The sequence below is a fragment of the Raphanus sativus genome, chromosome 6 (genome assembly GCF_000801105.2).
Source record: "Raphanus sativus cultivar WK10039 chromosome 6, ASM80110v3, whole genome shotgun sequence".
Taxonomy (NCBI): Eukaryota; Viridiplantae; Streptophyta; class Magnoliopsida; order Brassicales; family Brassicaceae; genus Raphanus; species Raphanus sativus.
In genome coordinates this window covers 32,618,271-32,642,110 of record NC_079516.1, presented here as the reverse complement: position 1 = coordinate 32,642,110, position 23,840 = coordinate 32,618,271, and the positions used below count along the sequence as shown (strand labels likewise).

At 42.1% G+C, this 23,840-nt stretch overlaps 1 protein-coding gene across 1 annotated transcript; it reads right to left on the bottom strand.

Annotated features, from left to right (window-relative positions):
- Positions 1 to 171: 171 nt before the first annotated feature.
- Positions 172 to 15,219, bottom strand: LOC130495767 (replication protein A 70 kDa DNA-binding subunit A-like). The gene is made up of 12 exons (XM_056987271.1): positions 15,082 to 15,219; positions 14,743 to 15,010; positions 14,563 to 14,659; positions 14,282 to 14,406; positions 14,094 to 14,178; positions 13,866 to 14,001; positions 13,590 to 13,789; positions 13,373 to 13,496; positions 13,179 to 13,292; positions 12,977 to 13,030; positions 644 to 813; positions 172 to 550 (listed from the first exon to the last, which is right to left on the bottom strand). The coding sequence occupies exons 1-12, from the start codon at positions 15,217 to 15,219 to the stop codon at positions 172 to 174; spliced, it is 1,890 nt and encodes a 629-aa protein (XP_056843251.1).
- Positions 15,220 to 23,840: the final 8,621 nt, after the last annotated feature.

The following is a 23,840-nucleotide window of genomic DNA, read 5'->3' as shown; positions in this document are numbered from 1 at the left end:
AAGACGATGGGCTTCTATCATTGTATATGCATCCACCAGGAATTGCTGGAATAAACGTCTTGATTGAGGCAGAACCTGAGAACCAACTCGACGAACTTGGATCAGATAGGCGAAGTACTCCCTCATACTAATGTTTGGCTTCTTTTTTTGTTTATGCCTGTGAATCCGTTTTTAATACCGAGCCGGAATCCATCTTCTCCATAGGAAAAAGCAACGGATATTGCAGAGGAAGATAACATGGATGTATAGCTCGCTGATCCTTTTCAATTTCCCATTACTCTTTTCCAGTATAATATCCCTCTTGTCCATGTTTTCTTCGAAATCCCCAACCACCAAAGCTGCAACTTCAGAAGCTGTTGGTAAATTGTAGACACGACCATCTTGGACTCGAGTATGAATTAGCTTCAAGGATAAACCTTCACATTCTTCTTCGTCATTAAATCTATCCATCGCATTCCTAAATGACTTGACATGCACGTTCGAGTTCCTTAACATCTCCATTATACCTTCAACCAAATCTTCTCTTATCTTACTTCTACCTGAGTTTCCACTGTATACCACATTTACAAACAACATTGTTCAAAACGATTTCTCAAGATCCGCGCAAAACGTGTATAACTTTAAAATAATAAATGAATTCTACCTTAATGCTGAGATACGGTTTTGAACTTCATTCTCCGTATCGTGAATATACAACTGCGAAAACTTGGCCGGTTCGTCGGGTCTAGGCTTGACACTCCCAATCAAATGGTAATTCTCACCGTGAAGTTTAAAGATTCTAGGACCTTTGCCCGTGTTGACCGAGTTGTCAATCTTCCCACCAAGAGATGTAAAAGAAAACATCATATTTATGGGTCGAATATTATCACGGAAATGCTTACTGATACTGTCATCATTCGTAAGCAGACCATGAAGATAAGCTGGTGGTTCCTTTAGAGTAGGTAGTCTGACTTTTCCTCTCATACAACACATAGTAAATACTGGAACTTTCGGATTCCTGGTCTTACTAATTCGCTCGTTGTACCAAAACAAAGCCCCACATTTTGGGCATTCATATGTAAGATCTCCATCATCTTTGTACGCTGCAAAGATGTTTTATACATGGGTCCATAGAAAAGAATAAGAGTACACAAATTCAAATAGAAATCTGCATTTTATAGAATTGACATGTACCTTCTGTGGGAACCGAAATTCGCACTGTCGATTTTTATTAAGTAAATCGGAGGAAAGCTAAGTAAACCTAACTTTCCCTGAAGGTCCGGATTCTCTGCGACAACCAACGACAAGTGATCAAATAAATGCGGAAAGGTTTTATTAAGATTTGAGACTGGACCTTAAGGAAGGCTGCCAACGTACCCCTTTCGAGGATCAAGTCGGACGTAGTTCAGTTGGAGTTGTTTGAACAAGAGATCGAACTGCCTGGCGGAGTTCGTCTAGTACGAGCGTTAGTCATAGAAACGGGCATGTCGAGAATAATGCCTAGGGTTTCTATGTGCGGAACTCTAAGTACAACAAGGGTTTTGTTAAGAGTTGAGACTGGACCTTGAGAAAGGCTGCCTACGTACCCCTTTCGAGGATCAAGTCGGACGTAGTTCAGTTGGAAAGATTTGAACAAGAGATCGAACTGCCTGGCGGAGTTCGTCTAGTACGAGCGTTTGTCATAGAAACGGGCGTGTCGAGAATAACGCCTAGGGTTTCTATGTGCGGAACTCTAAGTAAAAGGATTGTTAGATCCTTCCGAGAGAGACAGGAGCCTGCAGACAAGATGAAATAGAACGAGAGGCGGCCGGACGTTCTAGGTCCTACCTTGCTAGTCTACCGCCTAAATTCTAAGTTCTTAACCTAACAGGAGCTTTCTAGGTCTCCAATCTCGGATTTCTCTCTCTTAATGATTTTTGCTCTCCCTTTCTTCCTCTCCCAAAGCTCCTTTATATACTCCTTCTTATGACGGTCTATTCTCCTCCTGGGCCGCAAGGCGGGCTTCTTTCCATTTTCGTCGGCTTTCATCGGGAAACTTGACATTTATCTTCGGGAAACTTGACATTTATCCTTCCGGAAATTTAGCATTTATCTTGCTATGCAAAGATAAACGTAAATCGTCGTATCTATCTCAGATAATCGTAAACGGACTGTCCGATCGTGTTTAGTCCCTTTCGGGCCGTTTCCAGGACTTCCGTGGTTTTCTACGATCTCTCCGGAAGTTCTTCATTCATTCGTAGAGTTGAGACGAGTGGTGTCTTAAGATAAACATCGCTGTTTCGTACGAAGAATTTAAGATCTTCCTTCCGGTCGATATCTTACGAGTTTCCGAAGTGTTTCCGACGGTCTTTGATTGGAGTAAGGACTGGAGTTTCGTACACGGAATCTCGATGATTCGTCCTGCGAGGACTTGAGAAAAACTCAAAGTACAAACTTCAGATTGCCGGGGACTGGGATTCGTGTACCGAAGATCGTTATCCGAAGACCCGAGCCAGCACGGGACTAGCCGCCCGGCGGCCATGGCCAGCACGGGCGCTAGCCGCCGGCGGCCACGGCCAGCACGGGGCTAGCCGCCCGGCGGCCACGGCCAGCACGGGCGCTAGCCGCCGCCGGCCACGGCCAGCACGGGGCTAGCCGCCCGGCGGCCACGGCCAGCACGGGCGCTAGCCGCCGGCAGCCACGGCCAGCACGGGGCTAGCCGCCCGGCGGCCACGGCCAGCACGGGCGCTAGCCGCCGGCGGCCACGGCCAGCACGGGGCTAGCCGCCCGGCGGCCACGGCCAGCACGGGCGCTAGCCGCCGCCGGCCACGGCCAGCACGGGGGCTAGCCGCCCGGCGCCTACGACCAGCACGTGCGGCTCGACGAGGGCTTCGATTTGATATCTTGATCGTTCTCTGGGTCCTCACGGTTTGAGAGAACGAGCTCTTTGAAGTTTCAAGGCGGATTCCTTGTCGTTCGGCCTATCCAAACTTAGATCACTTCCCGTTTCTTCCTTATACTTTCGTATGACAAATAGACTTAGCCGTTGATTTCGAGATAACCGTTTTTGATCCCAACAGTTAGCCCCCCAGCATGCAAGATGCGGGAGCGATCTTGCGGGCGGAAGATTATGAGTTGAAAATCGAAATTTTTGGCTAAGAGTATTTCATTGCGGAAATCCACATCACCTTTGATTGGCGATCTTGAACGTGACGTCGGGAAGACCGTGAGTTCGTTGCTCAACTTCGACTCGATTCTTGCTGGTCTGAAATCCGTGTGCACCCTTGTCCTGCATTCGGAGGGTTCGGAGGACCAGGACCACGCAGTCAAGGATCGCGAAGCCGGCGCATATGAGACATGCAGTGGTGGTGCGACCAATGGAGGCGACGGTGAGACCGTTCCTACTTTGGGTGAGTTTTGAGGATGAAGGTGATGCTCCGGGGAGCGTCTAGGTTTATCAATCCCTTTAGAGATTTTTATTTTGATTACATTTCGGCCGTTGGTTGGCCATTATGTATGATTTCGGGACTGGCCGTTGGTGGCTTTGAGTCCCTGCCCTTTTTAGGGCGTTGTATTGAACTCGCGGTATGCATTTATAAAATATTTTGCGTTTAGAACTTCTGTTTGTCGAAGTTAGAGGGGCAGGGTGTGAGTTGTCGTCTCATTCCTGCCTCCCTGACGATCACCGTATCCGTAGTTTGTACAAAGCGAGATTTTCCTGCGGTTTACGATTTACGCGAAAATTCGTGAAAACGTACAGACTTGAGTGAAGAGACAAGTTTTGGGATCTCGCGTCGTTGACGCTTTGCCTATGAGATGTTAAGATACCAGCAAGGCTGGGTTTAGGGCAAGACCTAGGTTTACTCTCAGACTGAGGCTGTGCGATGACAAATCGGCTTTCGTTTTGCCTGTTTGTGATTTTAACCTGATTCGTACCGTTTTAAAATCCGCGAAGTGGTATCGGCTTATATGATTTGTCTGGGCACGAATCGAGCTACTTCCTTTACGAAGTGCTGAACCAAATTTGGATTTTTTGTATAGCGCGCTATGGGATCCTTGTCGGATGTAAAAGAGCCTACCCTTAGGTGGCTTGTCTGTTTAGGACGTTAGAGTTCGTTTGTTGTGATCAGCAACAACGAAATGATGCCGTTTTGAAGGCGTGTGAATTTGTTATCGAAAAATGTTTATCCGAGCACGAAGCGACGTCTCGCAGTGCTGTGATTTTATTTTTCTCATGCCATAAGAGGATTATGGGCTTTCGCTTATGATTTGATTTATACTTTCGTCAAGTGTTAAGGATAGAATCCGAGTAGTCACTTCGGATTGTGATTTTGTCGCTTGGTCCCTATGCTACTTTTTAGCGAGCGATTTTAGGTGTAAGCGATGAGAGACATGTGTCTGGATGTGATAATCGTTTTATGGATACTGGATCCGTTGTCGCAGCCGTTTAGTAGTTGGCGAATTGTGTTGAGGATTTAGGACCGAAGGGTCGCGTAAATTTTACCAGGGGGGAAGCATCTAACTTCACTATGTTTCGTGAAGTGTTGGCCTTCTGAGATTTGTTTTTGTAAGAATGACTCGTATAGCTCTAGGAGCTTTGCTACGAGCGTTTCTTTTCGTGCCGCGTTTTATGGGGCGTATAGAACTTAATCGATTTGATGATAAGTTTAAGATTTTCCGTTTAACCATTTGGTTGTTAGGATCGAGTTTCGTTATCGTATGATTTCCGATTTTGGGTTATACGACAAACTGCTTGCATAATATCCGTTTGACGTTTTACGAAAAATCGTGGATTGTCTTTTTTAGCCGTTACACGGTTGGAGCGGTGGTCGCTAAGTATGGAGGCTGACTTCAGCCGTTTAGCCAAGGAAGTCGTTGGTAAAGGACCAGTCCATGACCCTTTGTGTTACCGTTAAGATCGTGTTTAGTTGACGATTGTCCTTAATGGCGATGTCGAGTGCATGCTCGGGCTTTATGAAAAGGCGTAGTTGGCCGAGGGCCGAATATCGTTCATCGAGATTGACATGCCAAGCGTAGCGGGTTTTTCCGAGTTATGGCTGATGGCTTTTTGAAACGATTTTCCACTTTAGGTTTCAGTTATACGATAGATGCTTCGTATGGATGACCGGTTTCATGGAGATAGAAAATCGTAGATAGTTAAAGTAGCCTTGTTTCTGTGGTTTACACGGAAAATGTTTCCGCTTTGACTTTGTTTTTTTTTTTTTTTCTTTTGGCGAAAGTTGCTTCGGGTTACTCATGAAGTTTTACCGAAGGTTATTTCGTTAATTTTGTAGCTCACCGTCGAGCCATTAGTCTCACGGAAGCGGAATGAGTATGCCAAGGATGCGCGGCGATCGTTTCTCGGATTTTCGAGAGATTAGATCGGTTTGCGTGTTCTGCCTAGGCAGTCAAGAAACAATAGAACAAAACTGGAAGAAAATGCCTAAGACTTAGCTTGCTAGACTTTCCACCTAGGTTCTAAGTTCCCTAAATTTTACGGCAGTTTACAAAACGTTCCCATTCCTTTCCTATGATAAAATTTCCTAAGTCGGACGTACCTTAGTCTCATTGATTACTCGAGATTGCCTCATGTCCGTTCCTCTTTATCTTCTAACGTTTTATTGTCAAAGGTCTTCGCCTAAGTTCATATCCTCGTTTCTTCGTACTGTTGGTTAAATCGACCATGTACCCGAAGGAATAGTGCAGAATCGTTGAAGCAAAGGGAGGAGAAGTAGGCGAAACTCGAAGAAGGCTAAGGTGGGCGGACAAGCGAAAATGATTGGCAAGACGTCACTTGAGTGAGGCTTGATATTTCGTCAAGCTATGAGTGAACTGGTCAGGTCAAGAAGCTTATGATATTATTTTTTTCTTTACGAATGATATTTCGTAAAATATTGCCGAACTTTTACTTTACGAGAGTTTTTCAACAAAATGTTGTCGAGTAAATTTTACGGAAACTGTTCCGTAAAATGTTGTCGAGTTTAATCGCGCAGAAGCTGTCTCGAAAGGTGCAAAGTATTGGATTGGACTATCGTCGGAATAGTTTTGCGAGGATTTGCCGTGTTCGCTGAACAGTTCCCGGGGGCGCCTAGAGCAGGAGTCTGCGTCTAGCCGCCCGGGGGCGCCTAGAGCAGGACGCTGTGTCTAGCCGCCCGGGACCGTGCTCCTCGTGTCACTTGTGCGTTTTCTCGGTTTTTAGGTTCTGGATCAACACTCGGTCTCTCTCAAGGTTTCTTGATTAACACTTGGTTTTTCCGCGGACTTTCAGGTATCGATTTCATCTTGATCGATCTTGACCCCCAGCAAGAAGTCGTTTCCTAGAACGTTGTTGACCTTTTATTTTACGAGAGTGATTTTGCAGAATGTTGTCGAGTTTAATCATGCAAAAGGTGTCTCGTGAAATATTTTCGAGGATTTATTTTACGAAAGGTGTTCCGTAAAATGTTATCGAATTTTATCATTAGAAACGCTGATTATCGTCGGCCTCCATATTTATCGGGAAACTTGACATTGATCTTCGGGAAACTTGACATTTATCCTTCCGGAAATTTAGCATTTATCTTGTTACGTAAAGATAAATGTAAATCGTCGTGTCTATCTTAGATAATCGTAAACGGACTGTCCGATTACTTTTGGTCCCTTTCGGGCCGTCTCTAGGACTTCTGTTGTTTTCTACGATTTCTTCGGAAGTTCTTCATTCGTTCGTAGAGTTGAGATGAGTGGTGTCTTAAGATGACCATCGCTGTTTCGTACGAAGAATTTGAGATCTTCCTTCCCGTTGATATCTTACGAGTTTCCGAAGTGTTTCCGACGGTCTTAGTTTGGAGTAAGAACCGGAGTCTCGTACGCGGAATCTCAATGATTCGTCCTGCGAGGACTTTGGGAAAGACTCGAAGTACAGATTTCTGACGGCCGGGGCCTGGGACTTGCGTACCGGAGATTGTTGTCCGAAGACCCGAGCCAGCACGGGGCTAGCCGCCCGGCGGCCACGGCCAGCACGGGCGCTAGCCGCCGGCGGCCACGGCCAGCACGGGGCTAGCCGCCCGGCGGCCACGGTCAGCACGGGGCTAGCCGCTCGGCGGCCACGGCCAGCACGGGCGCTAGCCGCCCGGCGGCTACGGCCAAGGCCGGGGTCGGCTGCTCGGTTCCTTCGGTTTACGAGTGTTCGTGTTCGTTATGTTGATGTCGATTCCCGGCATATCTTCCGCAGCCCAAGCGAACGTGTTAAGGTTCTTCTTGAGACATGCGATGAGTTCTGCTTTCAACGGATCGCGGAGATTGGCTCCAATCTCCACGCACCGCTCTGGGTTAGTCTCGTCGAGGCAGACCGAAATTACTGGTTCGCAAGTGTGCTCACGTTTCCCTTCTAAGGCTTCAGCTCTTTGCGATTGCCAGAAGATTTCTGGAGGGTCCTGCGATGCTGGTTCGTGGGTTGCTTGCTTTTTTGGGTTAGTTTCGGGCTCAGAGTTTTTTCGTTTTAACCCAGCGGCCAAGCAGACTTGCGGCATTTTACGATCTCCTTGTATTGTTTCTACTCCGAAGAGGGTCGGAAATTTGAGGCACAGATGGAAAGTCGAGGGGATTGCTCGCATGGAGTTTAACCACGGAGTCCCGACGATCGCGTTATATGCTGCTGGACCGTCGACTACCAAAATTCCACCGTCTTCGTGACGCTCCCGGCTCTGACCGAGAGATCGACCGAGCCGAGGGTCATTGTGATGTTTCCTGAGAGTCCGATTATCGGATTGGGATCGTCCGTGATAGCGTTTAGGTCGATTCCCATCCTCTCGAGGGTGTTTTTATATATAATATTTGTCGAGCATCCGGTGTCGACCAATATTCTCGCTACGTCGATGTCCTGGATCGTTAGTCTGATAACGAGGAGTTCGTCGTGAGGTTTGGCTTGACCAGCCGTTGCTCTATCCCCGAATGACGCGATGTTGTGGACAGGTGATGTGGCCATGCTGTTGTTACCAATCGTAGGTTTTTGAGTAAGAGAATCCGACCCCCCCTCCTTCTAGCGCCAAACTGTGGGAACCGAAATTCGCACTGTCGATTTTTATTAAGTAAATCGGAGGAAAGATAAGTAAACCTAACTTTCCCTGAAGGTCCGGATTCTCTGCGACAACCAACGACAAGTGATCAAATAAATGCGGAAAGGTTTTATTAAGATTTGAGACTGGACCTTAAGGAAGGCTGCCTACATACCCTTTCGAGGATCAAGTCGGACGTAGTTCAGTTGGAGTTGTTTGAACAAGAGATCGAACTGCCTGGCGGAGTTCGTCTAGTACGAGCGTTAGTCATAGAAACGGGCATGTCGAGAATAATGCCTAGGGTTTCTATGTGCGGAACTCTAAGTACAACAAGGGTTTTGTTAAGAGTTGGGACTGGACCTTGAGAAAGGCTGCCTACGTACCCCTTTCGAGGATCAAGTCGGACGTAGTTCAGTTGGAAAGATTTGAACAAGAGATCGAACTGCCTGGCGGAGTTCGTCTAGTATGAGCGTTTGTCATAGAAACGGGCGTGTCGAGAATAACGCCTAGGGTTTCTATGTGCGGAACTCTAAGTAAAAGGATTGTTAGATCCTTCCGAGAGAGACAGGAGCCTGCGGACAAGATGAAAATAGAACGAGAGGCGGCCGGACGTTCTAGGTCCTACCTTGCTAGTCTACCGCCTAAATTCTAAGTTCTTAACCTAACAGGAGCTTTCTAGGTCTCCAATCTCGGATTTCTCTCTCTTAATGATTTTTGCTCTCCCTTTCTTCCTCTCCCAAAGCTCCTTTATATACTCCTTCTTATGACGGTCTATTCTCCTCCTGGGCCGCAAGGCGGGCTTCTTTCCATTTTCGTCGGCTTTCATCGGGAAACTTGACATTTATCTTCGGGAAACTTGACATTTATCCTTCCGGAAATTTAGCATTTATCTTGCTATGCAAAGATAAACGTAAATCGTCGTATCTATCTCAGATAATCGTAAACGGACTGTCCGATCGTGTTTAGTCCCTTTCGGGCCGTTTCCAGGACTTCCGTGGTTTTCTACGATCTCTCCGGAAGTTCTTCATTCATTCGTAGAGTTGAGACGAGTGGTGTCTTAAGATAACCATCGCTGTTTCGTACGAAGAATTTAAGATCTTCCTTCCGGTCGATATCTTACGAGTTTCCGAAGTGTTTCCGACGGTCTTTGATTGGAGTAAGGACAGGAGTTTCGTACACGGAATCTCGATGATTCGTCCTGCGAGGACTTGAGAAAAACTCAAAGTACAAACTTCAGATTGCCGGGGACTGGGATTCGTGTACCGAAGATCGTTATCCGAAGACCCGAGCCAGCACGGGACTAGCCGCCCGGCGGCCATGGCCAGCACGGGCGCTAGCCGCTGGCGGCCACGGCCAGCACGGGGCTAACCGCCCGGCGGCCACGGCCAGCACGGGCGCTAGCCGCCGGCGGCCACGGCCAGCACGGGGATAGCCGCCGGCGGCCACGGCCAGCACGGGCGCTAGCCGCCGGCGGCCACGGCCAGCACGGGGCTAGCCGCCCGGCGGCCACGGCCAGCACGGGCGCTAGCCGCCGGCGGCCACGGCCAGCACGGGGCTAGCCGCCCGGCGGCCACGGCCAGCACGGGCGCTAGCCGCCGGCGGCCACGGCCAGCACGGGGGCTAGCCGCCCGGCGCTTACGACCAGCACGTGCGGCTCGACGAGGGCTTCGATTTGATATCTTGATCGTTCTCTGGGTCCTCACGGTTTGAGAGAACGAGCTCTTTGAAGTTTCAAGGCGGATTCCTTGTCGTTCGGCCTATCCAAACTTAGATCACTTCCCGTTTCTTCCTTATACTTTCGTATGACAAATAGACTTAGCCGTTGATTTCGAGATAACCGTTTTTTGACCCCAACACCTTCTTCGAGAATACAATGAACTGGTGGCAGAGGTTGCGGTTTCTGAATTTTGGTGACTTGTGGGGATGAAGAACTCGCGCCTCCAGTGGATTGTGGTTTGGTGACTTGTGGGGTTGAAGAAATCGCGCCTCCAGTGGATTGTGGTTTGCTAATCTGGTTTTGTGAACCACCAAATAACTTAGCAAAAGAGTCGTACAACATTGTAGTGACTTCATAACGTCTTAATATTTCTGTGGGATCATCCTCTCCATCGTCCGACTCCGATTGGTTAACATCGCCTTCGTTGCTGGAACAATCCCAAAGGTCATCACCGCTTTCTGTAAATATATGATGTTGGGCAAAAGTAGGTTTCAAGGAAGTCGCACATAGTATATAAAGATACTCTGAACTACATAATAGAAAGACTAATGCTTCATTTTCTTCCATCTGAAATCATGTGGTGTAGTTCTACATGTTTCCTCAAGTTATTATGCATGGTATTACCTGAATCAGAATCTTTCAAGGTTGTCATATTTTGCACCACCGTTATTAACGACTGCATTGATAGATGATGATGCCTCGGTATAACCACCAACGGAAGTTGACTAAATTGAGTAGGAACATGTCGTAAACAATTCCCAGTTTTTGGAGCAACAGTAGCTGTCGAGCAATGAAGATATGTTAAATGAATTAGTAAGTATGACCTAAATTTAATAGATTGGTTCTTAGATGTGTTACCATGTGTAGTTATAACTTTCTTCTGCTTGTCCACTCTTGATCTTTTCGATATTGGTGGTTCGGTAGGATTAGTTACTAAGTCCCCTAGCAAAAGCCAATTTTTGTATAGTTCGTAAAGCAGGGTCTGAAAGAATATTAGCTATGATAATAAATCACAATATAAAGTTTACCTTGTTGTGTCGGGTTTACAACTTCACTGGATGCTGTTCCATTATTTGATTGTATATTCTGAGAAATACTTCCTGTATCCGTTGCAGTGTCTCTGTTCCTTTTCTGTTGCATTAGGAAGCGCCTATGAGTTCTTGCATCTTTTGTCGGTGTAGTAAGCGAATTTGTAATGTCTCCTAAAGGAACAGCTTGTGAATTGGAACTCTGAAAAGCTGGTAACAAATCTTAGTTGAGTTTCGCAGCTTATTAGTGGTAAACATATAGGTCCATAATTTGACATTATTATCAACAAATCATTACCTTGTTTCTGTTTCTTGTTTGGTCGACTACTCTCAGAACTATGATCTCTTTTCTTCGGGTTTGGATTTTTCATTACTTCTATGCAAAGGCGTATATCAAAACTTAAAGATTTCTGAGTAATATATTTGTGAGTGGAAGTTAAGGTAGAAAACTCATCGGTTTGAGATAAAATAACAATATCTGGTAGCGCGAAATTTGGTGGTTATGATGGTAATAACGTCGTTCATATATGGAGATAATATCGACCCTTGACGTTGATTGTGTTGTGTATAGTTGTAACTATCCACGCTTAATTACCACCCTTAGTCACTCTATTTGTTTCCTAACTAAAAAATCAAATGATTTTCCTTTCCCTAATGGTGTTAAGTATATGAGCAGAGCAATTTAATATTCCTCATAAATAAGATAATAAGCTTTAAATATTTGTACCCGTTGATTCCGACAATAAGGTTTATGCAATTGAGAGAAATCTGCTGTCTCACCGAAAATGTTTCAGTTTTAATTACTTACACTTGAATTTTATATAAACATAGAGAATGTTAGTGAGCTTGATCAACGCCTCATGCTAATTATCTGATTACGTACTTATTGCAGGAAACCATGATGAGGATCACTTAATTAATGGTTGAGGACACATAAAACGGATTATTTCTCGAGTCAAAAACCATCCTTGAATCTGAAGGTAATTCTAAAATCGTTTATCTCGGAAAAACCTATTGTTTAGTTAGCATACTAAACAATAGGTTTGGCTCAATATTACTTACGTTACTAAATTATTATGGTAACTGTTTAGCTGAAAAAAGTATACTAACGATGTACGACACCCACGACAAATTTTAATATTAATAAACAGATCCATAGGAGTTTACAAATATAACTTTGACAGACCAAATACGTATTAGGAGAAGAAAATATTATGAGAATAGAGGATTATATCTACTCTATTAAAATAGAGTCCTACTTTTTATCTACTATAGAGAAGTCTATGTTAGACCAAATCTGAATTATTAATATGTTTTATTAGGTTAACATACTAATTTACATTTTAAACATATTATGAACTAAAATAGTGGGCTATATATTTTTACGTAACTGATTAAAATGCTTCCCCTACAATATAGGACATTTGTTTATATTTGACATTCTACTTTTGTAACAACCGTATTTCATTTAAATATTTCTATACATGTTATATTGTATTTATATTAATCATGATTTCATACTTAATAAACTAATAAAAGTTATCATTCAGCTTTAAATGATTCTACTAAAATTGACATATATTATAATAATAATATTAACAACCTGAAACTCTAACCATCTTACCAATAAAACAAAATGATTAAAATAATTATAACTAAACCGGTAAATATTAAATTTTGTATTACACAATCAACATTTACATCTTATAATCTAATTTAATCAAATTATAATACATATCAACAACTCTAAACTTGCTTCAACTAAATTTCTAAACCGATTTTAATAAAAACAAAAACGTGCAATTGTATTGAATTGATAAAACAAACATAAACAAAAATAGTATCCGCGTTTTAACGCGGGTTAGATTCTAGTAAATCTTTAAAGGAGGGAACTTCAGATGGAGCAATAAGCTCTAAAAAGAAAAGACAATAAGAAACTCAATGCAGAAAAACAAAAAACACAAACGCGATAAAATAAAAATAGTTTGCTGTAAAAAAAACATCCTCTATTCTCTGAAAAGCTGAATAAACCCCTTAGCCACTTTCTTCGATCTTTTCTTTCTTGATCTTCACGGGACATGTCGTGCGCGTCACTGAATTCTGATCAAATGTTTCCTCCAGATTCATAATCAGTGCCCCAACATGTTTGGCAGGTGTTCGATTCTTTGATACAGATTGCTCCGATGAAGAGCCCAGAAGCATCAATGATCCCTGCATAAAAAATTAATATTCTGATGTACCTCTGGGGCATCAGAAACCAAGGAGTTCTCGATTGCAGTGGAACTGTCACTCCCCTACCAAAACACGCAATAAAATTATAAGTTGGAATCCATCAGATGTGTTTTAAAGTTTTTTGTTTCATACGAATTATCTGACAAACCATAGGAGTCGTAGCACCCACAAACTCGGTTATCATCTGTGTGTCTGATATGATCTTGAAACCTTGTAAGTTTCGTGCTTGTATAGATAGTTTTCACGCTCAATACCAATCTTGAAAAGAAAGGTTTTACCAACCAAATTGTTGATTGGTGGAGGTAGAAGGTAAGGTTCTTCCATCTGTAGAATGTAGGTAATAGAATCCTGTTACTAATGACCTTATGAATAAGAAATATAAGAGGAGGACAGTTATATAGTACCTCCTCTGCACTTGGTCCAGTAAGCTCAATGCATGGTTGTTGTAAGAGCTGGAGTGCAAGATTATCAAATAGTAGGAACTTGGTATTGCTTGTGTTGTCAAGGACCACAGCATGGATCTTGTACCTGAAGGAATAGAAAAATTTAAGCAAGATTTAATAAGAGTACGGATATAACTTAATACAAATATAAAATAGCATAAGAGATACTGAATGTAACCTTGGCAAGATTTTGGGGTTATGCTGGTTACATTTCACACAAAAGTAATTGTGCTTGAAAAGATCTTCGTCCAGACCTTCATCAATAGAATCATTCGGGACAGTGAGAACCTTTTTAGAACACACTTTGCAGCTAAGATAGAACCAACCCATATCAGAATCAATCCCAGCTATAGTGCACATTACAATAGACTTCTGCACCTATCAAACACATAAGAAGAGTTCAGATATATAATATTGCGCAAATTCAACCTCATTTAACTTATTAGACTATTACCTGTCTTGCTGCCAACACCTCAGCAATAGTCAGCCTAGGGGTATGGATGAAAAAATCATCCTTATCAGAAACACCTTTAACATAGGCAAGAGTCTTTGGGCTAACAATTGCCAAAGCCATGTCATCCTTAGGCAACCTTCAAAAATTAAATTTATTTTTTCTGAGCAAGACATGAATGTTGTACTAACTCGGGGATCACGAATGTTTGTAAAGTGCAGTATTACTTACAGAGTAAGAAACTCAACAACCTCGTCCATGTTAGGATTGACAGCAACATCAGAAACATTGTAAGCATTTGACACAGAACGTTCATCTGATAATCCACGACGGGATGAGTAAGAGTAATATAATAGTTAGCGCTTCATCACGTTTGGAGTATTGAAAAATTGAAAAAAGGATAAACAAATAGAATAAACCTTTCCACACTTTGATCTTCCCGAATCTGAGAACCAATACTTTTTGATTTTCACGTCTCAGCTGAATGGCGTTATCCACGTCAGTTGCAAACTTACCCCATAACACCAACGGGAGACGATCATCACTGATCACGGATAACAGAAACAAAGATCAAGAAAGAGAAGCTTATTAAAAACAGTTACATATACTGTTAAAAGGCTATACTATCCGATCTTATTGAATTATAATACCATAAATAACATAAACATTGAAAAAGTTGTTATAATAATCAAGAAATTACTCTTGGTTCCTCAATTCCAAAGACAACTTCTGGGTATCCTTCCCATTGACCGAAAGAACTTCAAGATGAGACACTTCAACAATCTGTCCTATGACATCTACAATCCAGATTAAAACATGAGCGTTTAGTTATTTAAAAAAAATCTAGCATACATTTTTAAAAAAATATGTGTACACTCACCAACTAAGTAGTTGGCATTTTGAGTACCATCCATGATAGCTCCATAACTGACTGGTTTGAAACCATTCAAGTTGGTTGGCAAAACATCACAGGGTCTTAACCTTGTTGTCGGGAGGAACACAATCCGGTATGGATGGTTGGTTGTGCGGTATGATCCACATGCATATGTGACGGTAAAATTGACAATCAGTTTTGATACATTCTCACGGAGGGCAGACTCAAACTGGCTGACCAGTTCCTTCTTCACGGTTCCATGAATCATATCCCCCTATAAAAGAAAACACGATATTAGTATCAAAACGGAACATAAAAACTGACTTGGGTTAATTAAATACTCACCTTAGAATCCACCAGCACCATTTCAATGGTCTCCCCTACAGCAGCAGAGTATTGCCTCCATAAACGGATAACTTTGACCCTGATTTTCCACATGGATATGAAAGGCTTAAGAGCAGCAACAAAATCCAAACCAGCCATGATATTGCTAAGAAAGTTGATAAAAAGGCAAAGAAGGTGAAGTTATAGATTTGAATGATAGTATAGAACCACGTCTGAAAACTTTATATAGAGGAACTTTATGAATCTGCGGTATTAAAATGAATCAAACTAATTGGCGTAATATAAGTTCCGCGACCTAATACTGTCCTAAAAAAATGCTAGTCAAGCAAAGTAGTTGCCAAAATGGCCGATTTGTAGCCTCATACTCTCCAAGAATAACTTTCTAATGAATGGTCATGATCTTAAATTGGCGGAATAATAGTAAACTACAGTAAATGTTCCCATCAAACAGTGAGTAAACTTACCATAAAATAAGATACAAAATCATATGAATTGAATATACAGACAATCAATTACATTTACTATGATTTCGTTAATTAGCGTAAGAGCATGGAAAACTTTTTAAAACATTTGAAAATCTAAATGGAATATAAATGATTGTGGAGATATTCAAACAATATATATATTCAAACTTCTGCAATTGATTTAAAGACAAATATATTAAAAAATAAATATCATATATTCGTTAAGGATAAAAACAATCAAAACATATATTTTATAATCATATATAAAACTTTACATTTTAATATCTAAATATTTAGTATATTAAAAAATTTAAATCATATATCCTTTGAAGACAAAAACAAACTATAATTGCATTTGATTTATTATCATAGCTAATATATAACACACGTAATGATAACCAAGTGGAATTGAATGTGGGTATATATGCAGATCCATATTTGAGTCACATGTCATGAATGTGTGCTAACCAAATAATATTAATATACATGTTTATGATATGGTGAGGCCAGTGGCATAATTCGTTATTACTCTAGTACTCTAAGGGGAATATCAGAAAGTGTCTGAGAACAGCTATCATGCCGCCACGTCAGGAGTGGTATGCGCGTAAATAAGTTGTTTTTTAATGGTTCTCTCTAAATCTGCTTCTTCTTTAATAGTAAGGGGGATATAGAAATCTGATATTTGTTAAACAGAATTCACTGATTTATTTAAGTATTGGGACCCTCTTCTTTCATGATGGTGAGGTATGGGACTTTAATGATGATGCTGGTGTGATCAAGTATAATAACTTAGTGGTGATCAAGTATATGGTGCTGGTTCATTGCATTCTGCATCCTCTTTCTACTGATCGAATATATATCAACCCCCGCCTTATTCTCTGCAACAACAAAAAAAGTTTCAACGATCAAAAGATATGAACTGACAAAATCTCATATCGAGCAATCCATAGACTAGTCAGATATTCAAGTACTATCTTGTAGCCGAAGTAGTTCCAGTCTTTCTGAAGGTCTCCTATCTGTCAATGTCGCAAGCTGACACCCAAACACACAAAAGTCATTGAGTTAACACACAACCATATATACGGAAAGAGTTGTGTCCATCTTTAGAGAATGTTTTGTAAATTACTCAGAAACTGAAGGTCTCGCGGGATCTTGAGGCTTAAGTATCATAGCTTCAACAATTAGAAGTGCTTCAAGTCTTCTTCTGTCTTCGTAAAAAAAACACAAAAAGGAAGGGAAAGACTCGATCATGTCTGAAAATACTAAGACTTAAGAGTATACAAAGTGGCACAACTACAAATAAAATAGTTGCTTACCTCCATGTCTAGCTGCTTCCTTTTCTCTCTGTAGCCACGACCGAGCAAATGATGCTGCACTAGTCGTCAGTTCCGGCAGCTGTAAGAAGTCATAAAGAAAGGGAGGAAACATGAGAAAGGTTACAAACTCATTGTAGCGAAGGCAGAGAAGTACTGAAATGGCATAATAGGACTATTGAGATGTTCGGTAATCATACATATTCTTTCTCTTGGTCGCTTTGTGGTGGTATGTTTGTCACTCATTCAACCTCTGCGACACGATATCTGAAAAACAAAACGGATATTAAGAAGCCATGCATTTGTGTTTGAATATGACTATGATGTATGAAACAACAAACCAAGTGCTCGTAGCTTGGTGGTAAAGGAGGTACAGCTGTACTGCCCGCCACCCGGGTTCGAGCCTTGGCCACAACGGATTTAACATCTCTTCCGTTGGGGCGCTGCACTCCCTTCGGGGGATAGTTGGGAATGTGGCTGCCCAGATACCAGAGTTATCAAAAAAATGTATGAAACAACAATGTACAACAACTATGTTTGCATGAGAATCCAATATTTTATCTTCTTACTTGTTGCAATATAATGGAAATATGAGATGTTGGAACATATACATATCAAACTCCAACACGAATACAGAGACTATGACAAAGCTTACCCATCTTGATTCCAAGCTTTTAGAATGCTACACCTTGAATGGCTTTCCAGCTGAACAAAGCAGAGAGCACTCGCAACGCATGTGTTCTAAGAAGTGTTTCTGAAGAATAAAAAAGAAAAAAAGACAAAAGTAAGTGAGAGAGGCCAGAGCATGTTCTCGTGTGATAGTTGTTATTAACTCTTGATATAGTGTTTTATGACAAATTTCATATTGCAAATGGTTTATCCTTAACAAACAGCAAAATTATTTTATTACCCATTGAAACTTTAATAAAATATCAGAGACTGTTCTAGGTATTACACGGATGCTGCTGCTCTACGCTGTGATTTAAAAATGAACGGCCTTGGGGTCTACTGGTAGTGGACGAACTTTGGATGCAAATACATTTCGGATTCGATCATGCTACGGAAATTAAGTCACATTATTCTGCTCATCACGGCTATGGATACGTCCGAATGAAAATCCGGAAGAGAACCTATCGTAGACTGCACCTATTACCCGGGGATTAGATATGTGTTTTTAATAGATCAGAGTTTAACCATTTTTAATCCAAAAAGAACATGTAATTTAAAAGATTGTTCGCTCCTGGTTATGATCGATAAATATTAAAGTAAGAGTATGATTGGATGGTATGATTAGCGCAACAAAAGTTAGAGTAAAATATTTTACTCTCAGTTCCACTCAGTTACATCCAATCAGGATGAAATAAGTGGAAATACTTTTTCACCCAGTTACGCTAGAAAGGGAATCTTTTATCTGTGGTTTGCACTTTTTTCTACTCTACAAAAGCAAGAGTAAACAGGTGGAAACAAAAAACAACATATATCTTTTCCAGTTGCGCTGTCACGTTACCAGTCATACCCTAAATGTGTGAGTAAATAAATTAGAATAACTTCAGAAAATGTAATGTGTGATTGGATAGAGTTGGGGTAAATTGGTGAAAAATAAGAAACTTGAAATCAGTGGAAAAAGAAAAGTGAAAACAAGAATAAGTTCTTACTTTTGCAGAAGTGAATATATTACTCTACTTTTTTTTTTACCCTCAAAGGTTTAAATTATATAAATGGGCAAAGCCCATAACTGGCCGAAACCCGGTTACAACCAAGCAAACAAAAAGCCCAAACAACCACGGGCCACACAAAACCTACAACGGCCCTCGGCCCAAACCCACAAGACCCACGGCCCAGACGGACAAAACGAAGAGGAGGCAGTCGCGACACGTGGAGGACTCTGCTCCATTCATTCGACATCCGTCGATACCGCCTCAACCCAGCCGCTTCCGCCGTTGCACCGCCACGTTCGTCGGAGCTTTGAAACCGACAAAGCCTCCAAACCGAAACCTAACCCGTTCTACAGCGCACAGTCAACACGCCGAGGAGTATAATCGTACCTCGATATCTCCATCGACTTTCAACCACTTGAAACCCTAGACCGGCGACTCGAGAACCACCTCTCTCAAACCTTAAGACGAGTGAACATCACCGGCAAGCTTCAATTCTAAGAGGAAGATCTCCGCCGTGACTCCAACCACCCTTAACCGCGACATTAGCGGACGAATACGAAACGAAAATAAGGAAAAAAACAAGGACCCAATGATAAGGGTTTCTTCGCGGCAGCACGGAGCTATACTAGCCTCCGCTCTCCAAAGCCAAAGCCGGCGAAGGCAGATCTGAGGGAGACTCCTTCCCGGAAACTAGACCTACGACGATGGATCTGAGCGAGCCTCCACCTCCCGGGAACCAACAAAACAGAACACACTGGCCGCTCCCTCTCCCGGATCTCCAAAAAGAACGCGTCGTTGCTCCAACCACAAACCCACCGACAAGGATGGTGTCGTAACCAGAACTCAAACAAGGCGTACGTTCACAGGGCGCCGAAAAGGAAGCCAAGGGGAACACTTTTTGATAAAATGTATGAATTTAGAGAGTAGTTGTTTTGATTTAACAAGAATAGTGTGAGAATCAAAGTGATAAACCAAGAGAGAGATAGAGAGAGATTGCAAGATAAGAGAGACGTGAGGAATTTTGTTTCCTTAATCCATTTGGTTGTCACAAAGGTTACATAAATAGATAAACAAGAGAGAGTAAGACAATCAGAATACATAAACAATTGTAGACAAGATCAGGGCAAGTCACTTTCAGCTGAGATGAAAGGGACATCTCCTCTTTCTCTTCCTTCACATGTGACTTTGGTTTGTCACACTCCTCCAATGGCTCCTACCACTTGCTACCACTTGTTTAAATTTGCCCAAGACATCATGAAGGTAGTTAAATCAGTCTTTGACATTTCCTTACCTTCCAAGACAAACTTAGGACAAGACTTGTACACATGTACAACCCGGATGATCAAGACTTGTACTCATGTACAGCCCGGATGATCAAGACTTGTACAGACTGTTCTTCTTGTTACTATCACTCTTGCTCTTTTATTCTCTTCATGTCAACACTCCCCCTCAAGCTTGACCATATGGAACAAGTCAAGCTTGGAAGCCATGAAGCAATCCCTCATTAAAACCTTAGCTTGGCAAAACCCAATGGGATAAAATCCAAGCCAAGGAAAAAGAGTAAATCACTTCATGGAGGAGAGATAAGTGACATGAGATATCTATGAGTCCCATCCTTGGATGGATGGACTCACACACCTTAGTACTTGCTGCCTTTGTGAAGATATCAGCTAGCTGGTCTTCACTTCTTGTGTAGCATGGAAGAATCACTTGCTGCTCTACTGCTTGTCTCACCTTGTGGCAGTCTACTTCTATATGTTTTGTCCTCTCATGGAAGACTGAATTGGATGCAATGTGTATTGCAGCCTGGTTGTCACAGTGCATAGTCATTGGTGTGTTGATCTCGATCCCCAAGTCTTTTAGCAGCCCCTTGATCCATATAAGCTCACTTGTAAGCTTCATCATTGATCTATATTCTGCCTCAGCACTTGAACATGACACCACCTTCTGATTCTTGCTCTTCCATGTGACCAGGTTCCCTCCAATAAAGGTGCAATATCCTGTGGTTGATCTTCTATCAACTCTGTCTCCGGCCCAATCAGCATCACAATACCCAACCGCTTAAGTGCTCTTGTTACATGCCATCCATACTCCTTGACCAGGCGCCTCTCTTAGGTATCTTAAGATCCTCTCGACCATATTCCAGTGATGCACCTTAGGAGATCCCATGTGTTGGCTTACTTGATTCACAGCAAAGAACACATCAGGTCTGGTGATGGTTAGATATATGAGCTTGCCAACCATTCTTCTATACTTCTTGACATCTTTGAATGGAGTAGCTTCATACTCCCCCTCTCGCAGCACCTTGTAGCCCTCTTCTAATGGTGTTTTGGCTTGTCTACTTTCAAGGTTTCCTGCCTCATTTAAAATATCAAGTGTGTACTTCCTTTGAGATAAGAAGAGCCCCTCTTTAGAGCGGCATATTTCAATCCCAAGGAAGTACTTCAATTCTCCCAAATCCTTAATATCAAAGGCACTTTTAAGAAAATATTTAGTTGAGAGGATACCTTCCTTGTTGCTACCAGTGATGATAATATCATCAACATATACTAGGATCACCACAATACCTTGCTGGCTGGTTAGGGTGAAGAGAGTGTGATCAGCCTCTGATTTTACAAATCCTCTCCCATTGAGAGTGGTGCTCAGCTTGTGATACCAGGCTCTTGGAGATTGTTTCAAGCCATAGATGGCTTTCTTTAGTCTCAAAACATTTCATGGTTTCACCATGTCTTCTAGGCCAGGAGGTGGTCTCATATACACTTCATCCTCCAACTCTCCTTGTAAGAAAGCATTCTTCACATCCATCTGCCATAGATCCCACTCCAAGTTGACAGCAAGTGATAGAACAACTCTTATGGTATGCAGCTTGGCCACTGGTGCAAATGTGTCTAGGTAGTCTTCACCATACACTTGAGTATATCCCCTTACAACCAGTCTTGTTTTCCTCCTTTCTGGCTTCCCATTAGCTCCATATTTGATGGTAAACAAGAGACGACTTGTCACTACCTTCTTGCCCTTGGGAAGTTCAGTCTCAAACCATGTATTATTCTTGATCATAGCTCCCATCTCATCACCAACGGATGCTCCCCATTCTTCATGTAGCATAGCCTCTTCATATGTCTTTGGGATGTACTCCTGATCAAGCTCACTGATAAAGACTTGATGGTCCTCTGGATACTGTGCAAGTGAGCACACAGCACTGATAGGATGAGCTACTGCCTCAGCATTGAAGTATACTCTTGGTTTCCTGACTCTTGTACTCCTTCTAGGTTGTATCTGCTCAGGTTGTACTCGTGTACTCCTTCTAGGTTGTATATGCTCAGGTTCAGCTTCACTGACTCCACTTGGCTCTCCCATTTGTACTCGTGTACTCCTTCTAGGTTGTATATGCTCAGGTTCAGCTTCATTGACTCCACTTGGCTCTCCCATTTGTACCTCAGCTTCTGATCTCTCATCTTGATCATGAGATACTGAGCTCTCTTCAGGTTGAACTTGCGTAGGCTGCTCAGTTCTATCACCCCCTTCATGATCAAGATGAGTGATCTCAACATCCTTCACTGTTTCTTCTACAGCTTGTGTTGGAACCTCTTTGACCGGGGCTGGTGAGTTTGGTAAACTGATTCCAAGCCTCTCCATAATAACTCTAAGATTATTAGCTCTGTCTGAGGCAGATTGAGACAAATTCTTTAGTTCTTCCCAACTCCTCTCAACATAATACCCTTTTGATTCCAGGAACTTAACATCCTTTGATACTAGGACCCTCCTTGTCTCTGGAACATAGCACTTGTATCCTTTCTGATGTGTAGAGTAGCCAATGAACATTGCCTTTGTGCTTTTAGCTTCTAGCTTGTTTCTTAGCTCTCCTGGAACAAAAACAAAACACACACACCCAAATACCCGCAAATGGTCTATAGATGGTTTGTGTTTGTTCAGTACCTCATATGGTGTGGAATCAAGGACTCTTGTAGGTGTGCGGTTGATCAAGTAAGTAGCAGTGACCACTGCATCTCCCCAAAATCTTTTAGGGACATTTGCGTGAAACATGATACTCCTAGCCACCTCCATAAGATGTCTATTCTTCCTTTCAGCTACACCATTTTGTTGTGGAGTGTAAGGGCAACTAGTTTGTTGTATAATCCCATGTGCAGCTAAATGTTGTTTGAAGGCTGTGCTAATATATTCACCACCATTATCTGATCTAAGAATTTTAATCTTGACATTGAAATGGTTAGTAATATAATTTTGGAAATTTTTAAAAGCTTCTAGCACCCTATCTTTAGATTGTAACAATGTGATCCAAGTATACTTAGATTTTTCATCGATGAATGTCACAAAATATTTATGATGTTCTCTATATGCACATGGGGCAGTCCACACATCAGAATGTATTAAATCAAAGCAATTATCATAGATAGTCTTGGATTTAGGAAAAACACTTCTACAATGTTTTCCTAGATACAAGCTTCACAATCACTTTTAAAATTAATACTAGGCAACAGGATGTTCAAAGCATGAGAGTGAGGATGTCCTAATCTAGCATGCCACATTACATTTTTAGGTAATTCAGAAACAGAAACAAAAGCACTAGATAAATCAGAAGCTGGTCTTGTGTCCTCAAGCAAGTACAAATCTCCCTTGGTAACACTTTTTCCAAGCAACTTACTAGACTCAATATCCTGAAAATACACACTGTTAGGAGTGAAAGTAACTTGACAATTCAAATCAGTAGTGACTCTCTTAACAGATAACAGGTTTGAGGCAAAGGTAGGCATGTAGAAGGCTTTAGAATCTTTATCAAATAGCCTAAGATCTCCTACACCTTTTATTGGGATTTTGTCACCATTTGCTATCATCACATTACCTATCACTGGTTCTATATTTTTAATCAGATTCAAATCACTAATCATATGATGAGAAGCACCAGAGTCTATTATCAATGGTTTAACTGATTTTAAAACATTTAAAATATCACCAGCAGTGTGAGAAGCATTAAGAGAGATCCCAAGGGTTCTAGAGATACCAGATTCTTTTAGGGCCTTGATGAGAGCTTCCAAGTCAGATTTCTTGAGGAGTTCATCTAGGTTGGTCCTTGGTGTGGTGTACACTGATGTTGAAGCCATAGCACTTCCTCCACCATGATTGTTGTTGGAGCAGACTGAGTTTGGAGTTGCTGGCTCAACTCCATTAGCTGAGAAGTTGGCTCTTGCATCCTGGTACTGAGTTCTTGTCTCCTTGAACTTGTTTGGCTTCAGGTGGGGATGTAGGATCCATCACTTGTCTTTCAGATGACCCTTCTTCTTGCAGTGGTCACAGATCAAGGACTT